Source organism: Vespa mandarinia, chromosome 5, assembly GCF_050613455.1.
Source record: "Vespa mandarinia isolate Hongniang chromosome 5, ASM5061345v1, whole genome shotgun sequence".
Taxonomy (NCBI): domain Eukaryota; kingdom Metazoa; phylum Arthropoda; class Insecta; order Hymenoptera; family Vespidae; genus Vespa; species Vespa mandarinia.
In genome coordinates, this window is record NC_140814.1 from 1,678,385 (window position 1) to 1,697,500 (window position 19,116).

At 33.1% G+C, this 19,116-nt stretch overlaps 2 protein-coding genes across 5 annotated transcripts; both read right to left on the reverse strand.

Annotated features, from left to right (window-relative positions):
• Positions 1-644: 644 nt before the first annotated feature.
• On the reverse strand, positions 645-3,816 carry LOC118448120 (uncharacterized). Its single transcript, XM_085657109.1, has 3 exons — positions 3,788-3,816; positions 2,350-2,631; positions 645-928 (listed from the first exon to the last, which is right to left on the reverse strand). The coding sequence occupies exons 1-3, from the start codon at positions 3,814-3,816 to the stop codon at positions 751-753; spliced, it is 489 nt and encodes a 162-aa protein (XP_085513235.1). The 3' UTR covers positions 645-750.
• Positions 3,817-3,831: 15 nt separating this feature from the next.
• odd (odd skipped) lies at positions 3,832-11,567 on the reverse strand. Of its 4 annotated transcripts, none has more exons than XR_004840109.2 (3): positions 10,505-11,567; positions 8,585-10,205; positions 3,832-3,966 (listed from the first exon to the last, which is right to left on the reverse strand). XR_004840109.2 is itself a non-coding variant. In XM_035880982.2 (2 exons), the coding sequence occupies exons 1-2, from the start codon at positions 11,092-11,094 to the stop codon at positions 9,848-9,850; spliced, it is 948 nt and encodes a 315-aa protein (XP_035736875.1). In that variant the 5' UTR covers positions 11,095-11,567; the 3' UTR covers positions 7,994-9,847. The 4 variants fall into 4 exon arrangements, 1 of the variants encoding a protein (XP_035736875.1); XR_014982234.1 differs by lacking the exon at positions 3,832-3,966 and adding an exon at positions 4,337-4,946; XR_014982233.1 differs by lacking the exon at positions 3,832-3,966 and adding an exon at positions 4,337-4,970.
• Positions 11,568-19,116: the final 7,549 nt, after the last annotated feature.

Below are 19,116 nucleotides of genomic sequence, written 5' to 3' on the forward strand. Positions count from 1 at the left end.
TATGTAATTATAACTTTTCTGTGGTATAGTTATATTTTATGTATAATGTATGAACGAAATATATCTAAATAAAATAAATTAATACTTAAATTCATAAGAAACGTCTAATAACGTATCTACATCCATGTAACTAATTGCACTCTTAATAGTATATCTTTATTAATAATTAAACTACTTGTCATATATTCAATGTATATATGTATATAATTATACCCCTCTCTGACACAGTTATATTTACGTACGATATTGTACATATAATAATTATATAAACGATATATTATTATACGTAAATTACGTATAATTAGAGAAACATTAACATATAATATAAATTATATTAAAATGATATAATTTAAAATTCAAGATTATAATAAGAGGCATCAAATAGCGTATCTAAATCGCCAAAAAAAATTTCAGTTTCGATGGAATATTTTTTATAAATAAATAAACTACTACGTCATATGTTCAATATATAATTGTATTTAACAATTATATATATATATATATATATATATATACATAATCATAGATTATATAATTATCTGATAGAAATAAACGTTTTCGTCGAGATCTCAACTTTGTTTCGATTTATCAATCAACGAATCTTTCTCTCCCTCTTCCTCTCTCTCTCTCTCTCTCTCTCTCTCTCTATCTCTCTCTCTCTCTTTCTCTCTGTGTAGAATAAATCATCGTCCTAATTCTCACAGTGTCTCTTAAGACGATTCGAATGATCTCGTTCTAAGTTAGTTTAAGCTAGTGGGCTTTGGCTCGTCGAAAATAAGTCGCGTCGTTAGCAAGAAGAAACGGATCCGCGATGACGTTGCTCATCGACCCGTTTAACGCCCCCTTTCGCCTCCGAGAAATCCACCTAATGGATTCGCCAGGTTGCTTCAAATTGCCCCAGGAACGAAAGCTGATTCTACGGTTGCTCCTGGAAGAACGGATGATAATGACGGTAAATGAGCACAAACAGAATCATTCGCGTTGGTAATCACGATAATGCGATTTTTCCATTTACTTCCTTCCACCATATTCAACCATCTTCATCCATCTTTCACTACCGTACATTTAAACGGACATATCCTATAACCACTCTTTCTCTCTCTCTCTCTCTCTCTCTCTATATATATATATATATATATATATATATATATCCGATCTTAAACTATTATTATTTCTAATCTAGAAATTATCGGATATGATTTCGAACGAAATATTCCCCATCGTATATTAATAGAGATATATTAATAGAGGTTATATTACTCTGTTTTTTATATTATCTGCAATAGAAAAAAAAACAATGAAAACAAAAACAAGAGCAAAAACGAAAACAAAAATAAAAAAAAAAGAAAATAAAGATAAGTAGAAAATAAAGCGTCATATCGTTTATTCGCAAAAAGATAGACGCATACCGACAATATCAGTGTAAGGTATGGAGAGATCGTTGAAGGGAAAACGGGGGTATGACGTGTATGTATGTGTGTGCATGTATGAAAGAGAGAAAGAGAAAAAGAGAGAGAGAGAGATAGGCGTAGGGGGTCGAGTCGCGTCGGTCGGTCGGTCGAGCCGGTAATGGGAGGTCAGAGGTCAGCGCGCCGCCAACGCTAGGCGATGAAGAAAGAGGAGAGCAGGAGGAGCCCGAAGAGAAACGTGTATATATATATCTATGTATACGTACATACATATATATGTACGTAAACGTGTGTATATATATATATATATATATATATATATATATATATATGTTTCAAAGACGATGCTTACGAACACGAACTTAACCTATAAAATACATATATAAAGACGCACGGTTAGTATAGGTACGCGTGTACGTGCGGTAAGAAGGTCCAGTACACGTTGTTGCCTTGGCCATGCAGACTCCGAAGACTTCTTGCAAAAGATCGAAAAGAAAGAGAGAGAGGGAAGGAGAAAGAAAGAAAGAGAGAGGGGATAGTACGGAAAGAAGCGAAACAGAGGGCTGGTGCGATATGCCTCTCGAAAGCGTGGGAACGCGCGTGGCCCCACGCGCCTAACTAACCCTCTTTGCCTTTTCTTACCTCCTCTTTCTCCTCCTCTTCCACCACCACCACCACCATCATCACCACCACTATCACCACCATCACAACAATAACCACCTCCTTCTACATCTCGCGTTCGGCACTTCCTCCTCCTTCCACCCTAGTCCACCCACATTCGCAAGATGTATATACTTTGAATACTTCGATCATCCCTCCACTACTGTTACATATTTCTATCCTTTTTTCTCTATCTTCTTCTCTCTCGTTATCGACGTGTAACCTATACTAGGATTATGTTTTTTGTTGTTTTGTTTTATTTTCTCGCAAAATTCCTAACCTTACTTCTTTTTTCTTTTCATTCCTTTTCTTTTCCCCCTTTGGAATTTTCAATACTCTCGAATCACATTCGGTTCTACGGCAAAGAATGAGCCCGTCAGAAAATCGATTATCACCGCTCTCGGATAATGATCCATTCCACTTGGACTCCTCGAACTTTCGGTCCTCGTAACGACCAGACAAACTGACAATCACTGTCTTAGGTCGCGGTGAATTATGAGCCCGTAATCCGTGGTTACCGGCACGGGCCAAATAGGATTTACGCGTTCCGCCGTCGAACCAACTGTATCTCACGACTTTTTCATTTCGTCCTTGGTGTAACAGGTATATATTTGTGTATGTGTGTATATATATATATAGTTTCGTTCTATATTATCAAATTCCAATCGATTGATCCTTTTAAGATATCTATCAATTCCTTTAATCGATCACTCTAATTATACCAATTTTCTCTACAAAAGTTTTCATTTGTCCAATATACGTATAAATATATATATATATATATATAATCGATAAAAGTGATTGGTTAAACGAATTGATTTGCCTTTTTTGAGTCTAATAATTTTTTTATAATCAATAACAATGATTATAAAAATACACATAACGAAAAGCTTAAAATTCAAAATATTTATACTCACGAGATAGCAGCACTTGATGGATATCCTACTGAACGAAACTGATCGTGGGTATGAGACAGGAGCGACACTGAAAGAATTAAAAACTACATGGTTCGTTGGCGCTGCGCACTGTCGATAACATATCGACCGTTGTAAATATGAACTAAGAATGTTCACGCAATATAATAGTAACATTTTTATTTCTCAAAGGTATATATATATAAAATATGTGTTTAAAATAATTGAGACTTTTATCTAAGAAACGATAAACTAGAAACCAAGAGAAATTCTTCCTTCTCGTTTACAACTCTTTCTTACCTTTTCTCTTCTTTTTTTCTGTTTTTTTTTTTGCATTTCTTTTTTTTTTCCCCAAAAACGGAGGCAAAAGGAGGTAAACCGGTGTCTGAGTTGGTCGCGAATTAGCGGCGTTTAAAAGGGTGGACCCGACTGTTCCTTCGTTCTTATTGTATTTTTATTTTTATTTCTTTTCTTTTTTTCTTTCTTTCTTTCTTTCTTTCTTTCTTCCTTCATCTATTTCGTTTTACCCATCCTCTTCATTCTTATATAGCCGCGTTCCTACGTTCCAAGAGTTAAAATAGTACTACTAACTAATAGCAGGGCTAGAGTGTATTTCTACAATATGAGCACTCTGTATACACCGTGGCTAGGTGGTTTACTTAATCGTCGGTCCCAGAAAAAGGAAAAAAAAAAGAAGATAGAAAAAGAAAAGAGAAAAGTAAGACTAAAACAAAAAAAAAGAAAGAAAGAAAGAAAAAGAAAAGCAAAAAAAAAAGAAAGGAAAAAAGCCAACGGTCCGCGTACCGCCTTAACCACAGACCACGTCTTCTCATGGAGACCTATCTTTTGGGGCGCGTCTTCCTAAAAAATAACCTCACTTTCTCGTCTCTGTCGCGTACTTCTTAATTTCTCCTAGAAATTCGTCTTCTTCTTCTTTTTCTTCTTCTTGTCTCGTTTCATCTTTTAAAGGATGTCTCGCTTAACTAAAAAATTCGATTAAGAGTCAATAAATCAGAAAACAAAAAATAAAAAAAATAAAAATCGATTCCGTCGAATGAAACGAAAGACGCTTAATAGTCGGTTTAAAAAGGACCTTTATCTTTCTCTCTTTCTCTCTCTCTCTCCAGCTCTCTTTTGACTGATCCTAGACAAAGATCAGTGGTGTTTCTTACGAAATCACTGGCTATTAAGAGGCTATCGGCTTTTGTTAATCAAAGCGATTTCGTCGAAATCAAGAAATCAAGAAATCAAGAAAGAAAGGAAGAAAGGGAGAAAGAAAGAAGGAAGGAATGAAGGAAAGAAGTAAACGATACGAAATTTCACGTGCTAAATATTTTTAAATTTACCGTCAAAATTCACAGGATTTATATACTTAAGAACCTGCCTAACACGTTACATGTGTATAAGTGCCTGCATTCTTCGTTGGATATTGGTCACAAAGACTCCTGGAATTCGGGAGGACGAGGATTAGTCTCTCCATCTCTCTCTTTCTCTCTCTCTCTCTCTCTCTCTCTCTCTCTCTCTCTCTTTCTTTCTTTCTCTCGCTCTCTGTGAGAGACTCTCGAGGTCGCACTCGGCCCTATGACCCTTTAGATAAGGCTCACGCCCTAATAATAGGGTAGGTGCGTGCAAAAAAAGCGTGAGCTCTCTCCCCTCTCGCGAGGACTCTTCGTCGAACTCAACTACCCCGTTTCTTCTTCTTCTCCTTCTTCTTCTCCTTCTTCATCATCATCATCTTCTTCTTCTCCTTCTTCCTCTCCTTCTTCTTCTTCTTCCTCTTCTTCTTCATCTTCATCTTCATCTTCATCTTCATCTTCATCTTCTGTTGAACTATAGGATCACCACCGTGAACTTCAGACTAACCGTGCGATCTAATCCGTTCGGGGCAATCTGCGGTTAACGTTTTAGGGCCTCGAGGGTGGACTCAGTACGGGACCTCGCAGCATAGACATTCTCTACCGTCCTGGCTCCCACACAAACATTTCAACTATATAATAAAACAACAAGGAAAAAAACAACATTTCTTGCTTTACGAAAACTTGTCGAAATCATAACACACAGACCCTTCTTTCTAATTCTTTTTTTCTAATTTTGTTTTTCTTTTTTTTTTTTTTAAATCCGTAAAATTTAATAATCGCGTAATATTGTATACAACTCCAACGATTTATTTTCGCTTTAAATAACGATTAGATAAGTAAATACCTATTCCTTAAACAATGACGATGAGGATGATATCGATCCATTAAAAAACAACAGATGTCTGTCTACCAATTTAAGTACCAGTTATGTTACCAAATGTCCTTACGAAAGGGAGATCAATCTCTGATACGTATTGGATCGACTATTAAGAGATAAGTATCACTAACAAGAAACCTCGTTAGAAATTTGCAAATCGACGAAACTTTTAACAGCGAGAGATTTATTTTTATCTATTCGACGATAACCTCTATATGAATATAGACATGTACGCATGCATGTATGTATATATATATATTTTTTTTTTGGTTGGTGTGTAGATATAGGTATAACATCAAACGAATACCCTTAACTACTTTCATTTTCCTATGATAAACCTTTGGTACTAACAAGTTTTTACATCAAAAGCATTTCTCATTGACGTTGATTAAGTCGCTCTCTTATGTATGTATATGTCTCTTATATATGTATATGTCTCTTATATATGTATATATATTTTAAATTACAAAAAAATAATTACTTTCTTAATACACTTTGAAATATAATGTAATAAAAAAAAAGAAAACAATTGTGAGCATCATAATTCTATAATCATTGTAGACAAGACCAAAAGAGCCCTTCTTAATAATGAGAAAAAACAGAGTAAAATGCATTTAAGGATCTTTTACCTTCGAGTCTCTTTTCTTGTCTTCTTTTTATCATCTTTTCATTTTCTTTTCAGCTGCTATTCTTATCTTTCCTAACTGCGTCCCTTTAGCTACTGCGTCCCTTGCAATGAATTAAACAAGATTTTCTAATTTCTTTTAATCATTGATCCTTTCTAATCATTCTTTGGCAACCTACAATTATATACTTCTAATATATATATATATATATATATACACATTATTAAATTGAATAGAAACGTTTGTTGGGGCAGAACGAAAAGTCTTCTAATTCGAACGATTTCTAAAGCGGCACGAAAAATAACAAATCGTACGTTGTAGGTCGTTTATTTATTTTCGAATTGTTAGAAGATAAACATAGGAAAAACAGTAAGAGATAGACAGAGAGAAAGAGAGAGAGAGAGAGAGAGAGAGAGAGAGAAAAGAAAAGTTAAATAGTAATAAAACCTCTAAGGATCTTTTATCTTTTTTTTCGTATTCTTCTTATCTGCTATTCTCTATTTTCTTAACACTTCACCTACTGCATCTCTTGAGATGAATTAAAAAAGATTTTCTTATTTCTTTTAAAGTTTGAACATTTCTAAACAACTTCCTAATAATCTATAATTACATACCTCCAATATATATTACTTAATATATATTATTATATATATTCTATTAAACTCATTAGAAATGTTTGCTAAAGCGGAATAATAAATTGTCTAATTCCGAAGATTTCTAAAATGGCACGAAAAACAACAAATCGTATGTCGCACGTCGTTAATTTATTTCGAAATTGTTAGGGGATAAATATAAGAAAGACGGAGACGGAGACAGAGAGAGAGAAAGAGAGAGAGAGGGAGTATTAGAAAGTAAACCTTTTACGATACTGTCTACAGAAGGGATGGATAAAGTAACATGGTAGAGAGAGGGATAAAATCAGAGAGAAAGAGAGAGAAAGAGAGAGAGAGAAAGAGTGATAGGATCCTTGTTTGTTTCCTTTTTCATCAGGCTTTATTGTCTGTGAAGGGTGAGAGAAAATTAATCAAAGTTAAACAGTACTAACTAGCAGACTAGTGGGTTCAAACGTGTTGTTGTTGATATTGGTTATTGGCGAAGGAAAAAAGCTAAAAGATAAATCAATCAGTTTCTAACTTTCTGGATGAAAGTTTACGACGAATATTATTTATCTATCTATAGATATATGATAAATTATATATCTTACTAATAATAGATAATTTAAAAAAAAAAAATAATTCTTTTCTTATATGTTCGGTATAGACAAATTAAATTTTCACTTTTGTCTAATCGTTATAGTTCAATCGACTTAATTTAGATAATATAACACGTTTTATAATCGTTCTCTATAATTCTTTCATTAATTACAAATAATTATTAATTATTATTAATAATTCTTAGTGTAAAATAAGGAGTAGGAGGATATCGGATTATGAAAAAAAAAGATCGAAGTTAATTATATGATCAATGATTAATAACATTTGTTTTCCTTTTCTTTCTCATCCTCCCTCTTTCTCTCTCTCTTTCTCTCTCTCTCTCTCTCTCCTTTCTTCTTTACTTCTAATTAGTAACAAGCAGTCTTAAATATCATTACGTTCGACTAGAGCGATGTTTGTCATACACCTCCACCTTTCTTACCTCTTTTCTTTTCTAATTATTATTTTTTCTATTTTTTCTTCTTTTTCCTCGTTTTTTTGTTTTTTATTCTTTTTTATTTTTTGGTATAACCGTCGCGATAACATCGAGATCTTTGTAAATTGTAACTTTTCATACGTACGTACATACATACATACGTACATACATATACATATACATATACATATACATATACATATACATATACATATACATATACATATACATATACATATACATATACATATACATATACATATACATATACATATACATATACATATACATATACATATACATATACATATACATATACATATACATATACATATACATATACATATACATATACATATACATATACATATACATATACATATACATATACATATACATATACATATATATATATATATTATTAAATACTTGATGAGATTTAATTAATAAAGATCCCAAAGTGACGACTAACGTTATTTCTATTATATTTCGAATATTAATGCGACGAGAAAAAGAGCGTAGGGAATTAATTATATACAATAATACATAAGTTATCTCTACATACATTTAGTAGAAATCCTTACACGTGATCCTTTTTAAGTTAGAAAAGAAAAGAAAAGAAAATAAAAAGGAAGAAAAAGGAAGAGAAAGAAAGAAAGAGAGAGAGAGAAAAGAAAGAGATAAAGAAATGAGAGGACTCCTGTATCGAAGATAAGCAAATCCAGTCGCGCGTGGTTACTTAAATATATATATGTAATATGCTTAGAATATACGTGGGTGGTCTAAAAGAGAGAGAGAAAGAAAGAGAGTTATCTTTCCTAGATTAAAAGAAAAGAAATGGTCGAGCTTTGGGACTAATTTACAGGTCACTGTAGAAGACAGGAAGGGAAGAAAAAAAAGAAAAAGAAAAGGTGAGACACAGATAACCAACGAGGTGTCCCTTTTCTATCTTTCTCTTTCTCTTTCTTTCTTTCTTTCTCTCTCTCTCTCTCTCTCTCACACATACACACACACACACACACACACACACTTTTACGCGGGTTCTTATCTGATCGAGAATTCCTAATTTTACGGAAAACAGTGAAATAGAGAGAAAGAGAAAAAAATATACCTCCTAAAGGAAACTCGATTAACGCCTTCGATACAACCAACAGGAAACGTCTTATGTAGCTTCTATTCTAAGAGATAGAGATCGTTGCATGTCCATTTTAGGATCGAGCAATTACTTTGACGCCTTGGTCTTAACAGCATCCTAAATTTTGATCTGTCCTAACTTTCCGTAGAATGATGACTGACTCAAAGATTACACTGACATTCTTGATAAACTTGCCATAGTATCTTACTACGCAATGTTTATCAATACATGTAACGTACATCGTAAATACGCAAATACGCAAGAGTTATCGATTTGAATTTAAATATTAGTAAATTAGGATTGAGTTAACTTACTTTTCGAAAGATTTTACTTAACGTCTAAATTTTGATCCCGCTTAAAATTACGAAGAACGATGACTGTTCACCAAATATTACGTATGACATCGTTATTATTGATAAAAATACCTATAGTATCTTACTCCTCTATGATTATCAAACACAACCCCGTACGTACATATACATACATACATACATACACAACGAATATCGATTGAATTACGTAGTAGTAAATAATTATCCGATGACTTTTCTATTATATGATTGGCCCTAAACATTTAATAATATAATAGTAATATAATGTGTAATCTATCGAACTAACACTAACATACATATATACAATGTCAATATTTACATGAGTTTAAATGAAAACTCGATACATATGGTTCACGTCTCTCGTCTCTCTCTCTCTCTTCTCTCTCTCTATTTCTATTTCTCTCTCTCTTTCTCTTTCTCTCCATATCAAGAATTAATAATACTATGAATAAACATTTCGATTTCGCTAAACTAATCGACTTTTATAAATCGTATCGACTGTCTAATATCTTTAGTTTGTCAATTAATACTGTCTTGCTACTTATATGTGAACATATATATTCATATATAACATTTATTCTCTCTTCTGCCGCCTGCTCTAACCTCCTCCCGTTTCCCGCTACACAGTTGTACATTCAAGACAAGAATAAATGCAGAATACGTTTTATCTATACGATTAGGAATCTATTTACAAACGACGTCGAGTACAACGTGATACTTTTTCTCTTCGTACGCATGTATATGTCAAATTCGATCGGTCTAATAAATTCAACAAAAAAAAAAAAAAAAAAAAAAAAAGAAAAACACTGAAATTATAAATAAACTCGATCTCCTTTCATAACGTAACGAAAAGAAGAAACGAGAGATACGTAATTATCTAACGAATAACAATATACGTATGTATATCTTAACGTCTCATTATATCTTCTATACTAAATCCAAGTTTCGGAGGTGCTGTACTGCTCCTTTGATTTGATCTAAGGGTTCCTATTCTTTCAGCCATTTGTCTAACGGTCGTAGCTGAACTTGTTACTCTCGAATCTCCATAAACTGTGCTCTCGATCCTAAGATCCTGAGGAACGTCAGTGTGCGTCAACAGATGCGTCTTCAGATTGCTCTTCTGATTAAAACTTTTCCCACAGACCGGACATTTGTGGGGCGATTCCTCCATATGTAGAATCTTATGAACTGCTAATGTTCTGCTCTGACAAAATCCTTTTCCGCATTCCGCACATTTGAATGGTTTCTCCTTGCTGTGTATATATCTATAGACGAATAATTCAAACAGAATTTCTTCGAGTTAGATCGAGAAAAAAAGACTTACATTGCGCGATAAGAATTGAATGTTATATGATTTATTTTTAATGTCTACAAATTAATTTCGAATACATATTTTATTTTATAATTGAAGTGATCCTTATAAAAATTTTTTTATTATCTGTAAATTATATAAATATATGTGTATGTATGTGTGTGTACACGCGCGCGCGTGTGTGTGTACAGGTGTGTGTAATCTGTATATAAAAGAGATATCGGAGATTATAAAAACCGACAAGAAACTTACCGATGATCCCTAAGATGATCCTGTCTGCGGAATGCTTTCCCGCAAATATCGCACGAGTACGGTCTCTCGTCAGTGTGCGTACGTTCGTGTATCAATAAATTATAACTCTTGGTAAATTGTCGATTACAAAATTTACAAATGAATTGTTTCTTCGGTCGTTGCCCAGGCAATTTTCGCGTGAGAAAGGGCGCCGGTGGTTGTACCGGAAGTGGTGGATGTAAAGCTTGATGAGTTTGATGATGATGTTGATGTTGTTGTTGATGGGGATGATGATGATGATGATGATGATGATGATAATGAGGCGAACTTTGCGGACAACATCCTCTAACAGCTAACAAAGCTGCACCTCTTAGCCAATTGTCCAAAAAAGTTGTTGCTTGATAACCACCAATATTTTGCTGAGTCGACTGCACGTGCTGTTGCTGTTGTTGCTGTTGTTGATGATGATGAACAAATCTATTGGACATCTGTTGCGACCTGATCCAACGGGGCGATGGTACTGTAGAGGTCATTTGAAGATGATGCTGCATCGATCTGTCCACCGACGGTGGTGTATGCGGTGGCGTAAGAGGTTCCATTTTAGTCTCCATTATTGATAACAATTTTCTCAAAGTAAATTCTTCTCTTTATCTCCTCCTTGTATTTTCTCTCTGACAATAATATTGAAAATCCTCACGTTCTTCTATTAATCACTCTTACACTCTGATATATCCCTTTATTTTTTTTTCTCAGATATTGTTTTTCTTTTTCTCAGAGTCAAGTGAAAGTCACATTGTTAGTGCCCATCCAATTATACGTGACACCAAGTTTAATATGTATGCACTGTCTTTTGGCTCTACGTTTGTATATGCATATACATACATAGATATATACATACACACACACATATATATATATGTATATATATATATATTTATGCAAATATACAAGAGAATTAGAAAAAGGGAAAGACGTATGTAGAGAGAGTGATGGTGAGAGTGTAAGAGGAAGACGGAAAGTGAGAGAGAGCGGATGAACGAGACGGAATAAATAGCAGAAAAAAATTGATAAAACGAGAAGAAATAAGAAGTCTCTCTAGTACAAGGGTCGAAGCGATACTAAAGTTTGGTTGAGCGTGGCGGAAGTCGTACGGCTTCATCGTCGACTACCTGTCCTTGGAGGCGACACGGTGGCCCCTCCTACCGCACCTTCAACTTCTGCGGTCCGGTTGGCGCTCGACTTCCACAGGGGCGGAGCTTCTGGCTCTGGGTGCCCCTCGGGGCGTCGCGACGCTTACCCGTCCGTGCTCCTGCGTCTATCTCTTTCTCTTTCTCTTTTTCTCTCTCTCTCTCTCTTACTCAATTGTCGACTCCTAAAGAGGATAACTCTATCCCTGCTCTTTCGCTTTATCTTAGGAAGAGAACGTCAATATACTTACTTACTTACTTACTTACTTACTCATATATATTTTTTACTATACAACGAAGATGTAAACAAAATATCGTATGAACGTCTATTTACTTATTTATTCACCTTATATTTTTATTTCATTTTTTTCTTTCTTTTTTTTTTAATTAGACCGTATTTTTCTTTTCCGTCTCAACTAGTCACATATTAGGACTCCTGTATGAGATTCTCATTGAAGTTGATGTAAATGTAAGATATTAACCAATCAGAGAGAAAAATAAAGAGAAAGAGAGAGATAGATAAAGATAGTCCAAATTGTATGTTCGATAATCAGTAACGTAGAAATTAAATGGAAATATATAACCGTTGGTATTTCCATTGTTAACTATCTCGTATTCTAAAAGCGACGTTTCGAATCTTGTCCAGGAATCGTATGGCTTATCTCGAATCCTTGATAGATAAGTGAAGAGCGACGGAGGTTTAAGCTTACGCGTTTTACTACGAAACGGGTTTATTTTGCGAATGATCGTAGAAGTCGATGACGGCAATTCTATTCTCTTCTTATCTTTTTTCCATTTAAGAAATTATTTCCAACCATAATATCTCTCTTTATTCGCGTAAACCGTGAACGTTATGTCATGTTGTGTCGTATCGTGTCGTGTCGCGCGAGATTCTAAACGCCTTATCTGTAATTAATTTTCTTTAAGGACCCACTCGATTTATCAGCGTCCATTCCTTTTGAAATCTGCCGACACGACTGCTGTGCATGAAGAGATAAGACGTCTCTGGTAGCATCTACACCACTCGACTGTCTCTCTCTCTCTCTCTCTCTCTCTCTTTCTTTCTCTATCATTCATTCTTTCTCTTTCACTCTGTCTCTCTTTCTTTCTCTCTCTCTCTATCATTCATTCTTTTTCTTTCATTCTGTCTCTTTCTCTCTTTCGTTTTTTTTATTTTTCCCGAGGTCTCGATCGATTCATGTCGAGTCGAGTAAATTTTCGTTACATTATACGTGAGAGCTACCTTTCATGTAACAAATGTTTTCATTCGCAAAGTTATTTCAAGATTATGTATACACTCATTTATCTTCTCTCGCGGCATCATGACTAACAGTTCACGCCACTGTTATCGCTTTACGATCGAAGAAATGACACTTGCGGACTGGTCGTCGTAAGACGATCGTACGAGTTGAGTAATGAACACTTACATATAATTATCGATTTGGTAAACACGTATAAGATCTATCTATCCATCTATCTATCTATCTATATTATATATATATATATATATATTATTATATATATATTATATATATATATATTATTGAAGAGATAGATATTTTTACAGGTATATATATATATATATATACGTATATATATATATATATATATATATACCTGTAAAAATATCTATCTCTTCAATACCTACATATTCAATACCTAAATATATAAAAAGAGCGAAAGGATTTAAAATGAACATTGTTATTAAGCCTGTATTAATTTTCGCAGAATTATATAGAAAGTTTTTCTCGCTTTGCTATTACACGGATACATTGAATTTAATAATAGATAATGTCACTTTGCTTGGTATACAAAAAGGAAAAAACAAGGAAAAGGAAAAAAAAAAGAAAAAACAGAGAAATAAAAGAAAAGAAATAAAATAGGAAAAAAAAGAAAAAAGAAAATAAAAAGACGACATGTAAGGCGGCACATTCGATAACATGAATGCGGTACGTCGTTATCGATAAGGAACGAGCACGGTAAAAGCGAGCTTATCGATTTATGACGCTGTGCAGACAGTATGACACCTAGGAATAAACGTGCCGACATTCGCACTTCTTCAACGGATCTTTTCATCCTATCCTTTTTCCGATGACGTTATAATATAAAGACTCTCTCTCTCTCTCTCTCATTGGATTTCTCTATTCTTAGTAGACTAGTTAAAAAAATAAAAGGAAAGAAAAGAAAAGCAAATAAAGAAAAGAGAAAAGCGAATGAAAAAATAAAAAAAAAAATAAAAAAACGCATAAGATTGTATATCAGACGCAATCATGATTACTTTCGAAAACGCAATACACATTTCTTTGTATCATATCTCTCTCTCTTTCTCTCTCTCTCTCTCTACGTGTGTGTATGATGACGCATATGTATATATACGTACGTACACGCATACATACATACATATATATATATATAATATCTCCAAGTTTATCTACATTTTCCAATTCACAATCTGCTACTATACTACGTACTATTTATAGGTAAACTATTTAAAGCGAAGAAAATCTCTAATCTCTATTATATGATTTCTATCTTATCGCAATTGCTTTTTGGACAATGTGAGAAATAACATTATGAAAATATTTCCGTATAGATACAATTTCTATTATTATTATTATTATTATTATTATTATTATTATTATTATTATTATTATTATTATTATTATTATTATTATTATTATTATTATTATTATTATTATTATTATTATTATTATTATTATTATTATTATTATTATTATTATTATTATTATTATTATTATTATTATTATTATTATTATTATTATTATTTCTCTCTCTCTCTTTCTCTCTCCTTATTAATATTTTCGAGGATCGTCGCGATAACTCAAAAGCTGGGAAAATCGAAAAAGAAACGGATCAGAAGAGAAGAAGAGGAAGAGAGAAAGACAGAGAAGGAAAAAAAGAGAGAGAGAGAGAGAAAGAACACTTGCCAGTGGAGAGTGGCTCGTATAATCTCGCAAATGTTTAGCATACAAAGACAAATATAATGGACGAGGAGATGAGGTTGCGACGAGATCACGAGCCCCGGGCGGGGTGGTTAATTTAGTTTCGAGCTCCATCAGGCAGACACACCCACTCGAGCACCTCTTTGCTTCAATCGCGAGCACCCTCTTTCTCTCTCTCCCTCTTCCTCTCTCTCTCTCTCTCTCTCTCTCTCTCTCTCTCTCTCTCTCTCTATCTATCTATCCATATATATCTATATCTATCTATCTCCATCTCTCGTGTTCTCTCAAAAACGTCTTTGCAGACCACTTTCCTTTCTCATCTCACTCACTTTTTCATTGTTATATCAATGACTACGCCATAATACACATATACGTACCTATGTATACAAATATTTAAAACGAATTTATACAATAAGTTCAATCTCTCGATCGGATTTTAACTAAATTGTAAATAAATAATGTTCGACGAGGAAAAAAATATGTATCCCATATTTTTATATACTTGTAGTTTTGTGCGTGTGTTCGTGTGTGTATGCGTGTGCAATACTTATTAATTTTTTAATGGCATATCCTCTCTCTCTCTCTCTCTCTCTCTCGTTTTCACGATCGTGCGATAACACGAATGAAAGAAGAGATGACGTTTTGTTTAAGAAATAAACATACTATGGCGTTCTTCCGTTTTAAAAGAGAGATGTACTCGAATTTCTTATCACCCAAGTGTGCTTTGACAAATTGTTTGACGTCTTAGTATAAAAAAGAATAAAAAAAATAAAAAAATAAAAAAGTAAAAAAGAATCAAAACGAAAACAGAAAAAGAAGAAAAAAACAAAAACAAAACGAAAAAGAAGGGGAAAAGAAAAAATGGTAAAAATTTGTGCTATAATTATAAACGGCTTTTTCTCGTTTAAGATTTATAGATGGGTAATCGTAAATTCATCGAAATTCTTTAGCAGCCACTTTAATCTGACACTTTTCAAGTGGTAGCGTGGTATACTCTTTCTCTCTTTCTTGACTACTTCACTAGGCCGTTGGTTGAAAAGCGTCTGGTAATATTTCGACACCAGAAAACCATGCACTGGGACGACCCTTTTCAGATATATATATATACTATACCTACTTCTTAGCTTTCTAGTTCTCAAGGGCAGATGTCGAATATCGCGGGAATCAAATTACCAACGCGAGAAAGAAGTTTTTCTCTTTTTTTTACTTTTCCTTTCTTTTTTCCTTTCTTTCTTCTTTCTTTAGTGTTTACTATCAGAATTTCCCTTTCTTTTCCTTGGTTTGTTTTCTTCTTTATTTTCTTCTTCTTTTGCGGTTGTTTCAAAAAATCCTCAATTTCTCTGTCTCTTCCTCTTTCTCTCTCTCTCTCTCCCTCTCTCTCTCTCTCTCTCTCTCTCTCCTTCTCTTTCTCATCAATCCGTAAACATTAAGACCACACACATATTCACGTCTGGAAATTATCTCTCTCTCTTTCTCTCTCTCTCCCTATCTGTCACAGACACACACCCACACGCACGCGCATGTAAAGAGAAAATTCGTGTGAAACATTATTCCTCTAATCTGTCTCGTGTCCTTCAAAACATATTTTCCCGATGGAAAATACATTTCCGCGAAATCATTTTCACACGAACCAAAAAGAAATATTTCAATGTTCCCTTATAATACTTCTTCTCTACCTTTTGGACATTCTAGTCAACGAGTTACGAACTCTTCGAGATCTTTGACATCTCTTCGATGTTTACAGATAAAATATTCAATATTATCTTAAGTCTTTCTTTACGTTGAAAATCATTTGCCACATCCTGCAAAATCAAATTTGTTAAGGTACCAAAGTTATCTCCTCTATCTATAAGACGATTTCCTCTCTATCGACTTATTTATGTATGAATGCGTGTATGTATGTATATATGTATACATACACATACACACACATACACACACACACACGTACTTATGTACTCTTCTATGTGACAGGGCTTTTATCCTTTAAAAATTAATGTGGATTGTATAACGATTACATTGCTCTTGTACTTTCATTACATATCAAAATATTTAAAAATGGAATTTCGTTAAGTATAAAAAAACGTTTGATTAGTAGTTATTGAAATAAAATCGTACTGATTATTTTCGTGGATAAAACGGCTCGCGCAAAAACACATCGTCCTCCTAAATATCTCAATATTATATTTCATGGGGCGATAGGGAGGGTGACGGGGAGGGAACGACGGCGGCGGCAGCGGTGGTGGCGGAGAACGTACACAAATACTGTGAGATAGCTTCGCCGATAGTTAGATGCAGATTGTAAATGGTAATTGATTTTCGTTGATTATTTCACCAGCCGTTCCACCAAAGCGTTTTCTCTGTGTGCGTGCACCGACAAAATGGAAAATAAACGTTTAACAGATGCTGCAACCTGGCTAAAATATTTGTCAAATAATTCCATTGTCCACCGTTGCTTTTTTTCCCTTTTTTTTGGCCTTTGCTTTTTTATATATACCTATATATATATATTGGAATGTATGTGCATGCGTTCGTATGTGTATGTATGTGTATATATATATATATATATATATATATATAAATAAAGCAGAGGTTATAACGTTCCTTTCATTTTTCAATTTGCGATTTTATCGAAAACGTTACTCACAGCGAGTCATGCGTTTCGTCGTGCTTTTTACGATCATGCTAATAAAATACTTTTATATATTCTGAACTACATTTTTTTCCCGTAAGATTTCACTTTTTTTTTTATTTCTAGTAGCAAGGATATTAATTCGATTCATTTTATATTGGAGCACATTGTGTATGTAAAAGTATCTGAAAGAATAACTACTATATATTAAATTTAAAAGGCATTTTAAGATAAGGTCATGTTACTGCTACTGTAAAATCCTCGAAATAATAAACACATAAAACCATTGTTTGAGGATTATAAAGTAAAAATCCCTACAATGGTAGTAGTACTTTCTAGAAAATATTTTCTGGCAGGTCGACGACTACAATTGCCTATTCAAAATTTTATTAGGGTTTCATTATTTACGTTACGTCAAATGGATCTAAGTTTAATAAGATCTGACATGCTTACAATGCTTCAAAATTCGTTAAAAAGTCGGTAGCTTACTATAGATTTTAAGTGATCATTACAAATACCATTTTGAAACGGATATTGATAAATTAATATTAATGGGTCTATCTACAAATATTTTCTGACAAAATGACAAAAGAATATTTTCTTCTTTCCGATAATTCCTTACAAAAAAAAAATAAAAAATAAAAAATAAAAAGAAATAACATTATAAAAAAGAAAAGAAGAGAAAATGAAAAATACGATAAAAAGGATATTCCCATTATCTTCATTGAAGGACATAGGAAAACTATCAAATAGGCGCTCGAATATTCATGGAAAATGAATTTTCAAAATCGATTATCAGTAAAACGTGTTATCTCCATTTTCTACATCTTTTTTCTGAGCTTAGAAAGAATTAGATTATTCGGTAAGAATTTTTTACTTTATTGCATATCATTAAAACTTTTATGATTTTTGAGACCCATATTTACAGAAACGATCCTGCATGAAGAAAGCAAAAAAACGTGAAAGCTAAGTTCACCTTCTCGTTAAACTACTACTACTCATCTTGTTTCTTCTTCTATTCGAATAAATATTAAAAATTAGAAAAATGAAAAAAAAAGAAAGAAAAAAATACGCAGAGAATTATTTCAATCCTGACAATTGTACAGATGATTATGAAAGCTTTATAATTGTATGACAAAAATTAAAATAAATGAAAATTAATTTATTGCGTAATTCGTATAATTGGATCATTGCTATAAGAGTTACGCAATGAATTAATGTTCTTTTCTTTATTTTTATTTTCTTAATTTTTGACTTACTTTAAAACACTTTCATGATCGCCAATTTCAATAATCATAGATAGAAAAATTAAAGTACCGTAATGCTTTCTGATATATATATATATATACATATATGTATACATATATATATATATTCTTTTTTATTGAACACTTTAACCAAGTGTCCAGATCGAAAGATCTACTATACTGTGACAATTCTTCTGTTAGCTTGTTTTTGAGACCTCTTTCCAAACGATATCGTCTGCTTAGTCTCAGCGACGGAACAGACGCCCACTGCTTCTGCTTTCTTCTTACGGGGGTGTTATATGCCTCCTCCGAATTATTTCTATGTATTACCAAGAAGTAAATCACTTCTCGCAAAACTTATATACGTATACATATATATACATATGCACGATTCAACTCAGTTTCAATATTCCTTTCATCCCATCTTTCTACCATCCTTCAACATTTATTCCTCTCTTTCACGTTGTTTAAAATCTTACCATTCGTATCGTCTGATTATATATAATTTTATCTTCTTTTATATAGATATGTACACATCGATAAATTAATGACAGAGTATTTACCAATCTCACTTATATACTAATATATAAACTATTTCTGTGTA

Coding starts and splice junctions, on each gene's coding strand:
- LOC118448120 (XM_085657109.1), bottom strand. CDS start 3,816: ATGAGAAGACGTGGTCTGTGGTTAAGGCG. Junction 2,632..3,787: donor CGTGGTCTGTGGTTAAGGCG/GTACGCGGACCG, acceptor CGTGAGATACAG/TTGGTTCGACGGCGGAACGC. Junction 929..2,349: donor GAAAAGAAAAAAGAAGTAAG/GTTAGGAATTTT, acceptor CCGTTCTTCCAG/GAGCAACCGTAGAATCAGCT.
- odd (XM_035880982.2), bottom strand. CDS start 11,094: ATGGAGACTAAAATGGAACCTCTTACGCCACCGCATACACCACCGTCG. Junction 10,206..10,504: donor GATCATCTTAGGGATCATCG/GTAAGTTTCTTG, acceptor ATTCGTCTATAG/ATATATACACAGCAAGGAGA.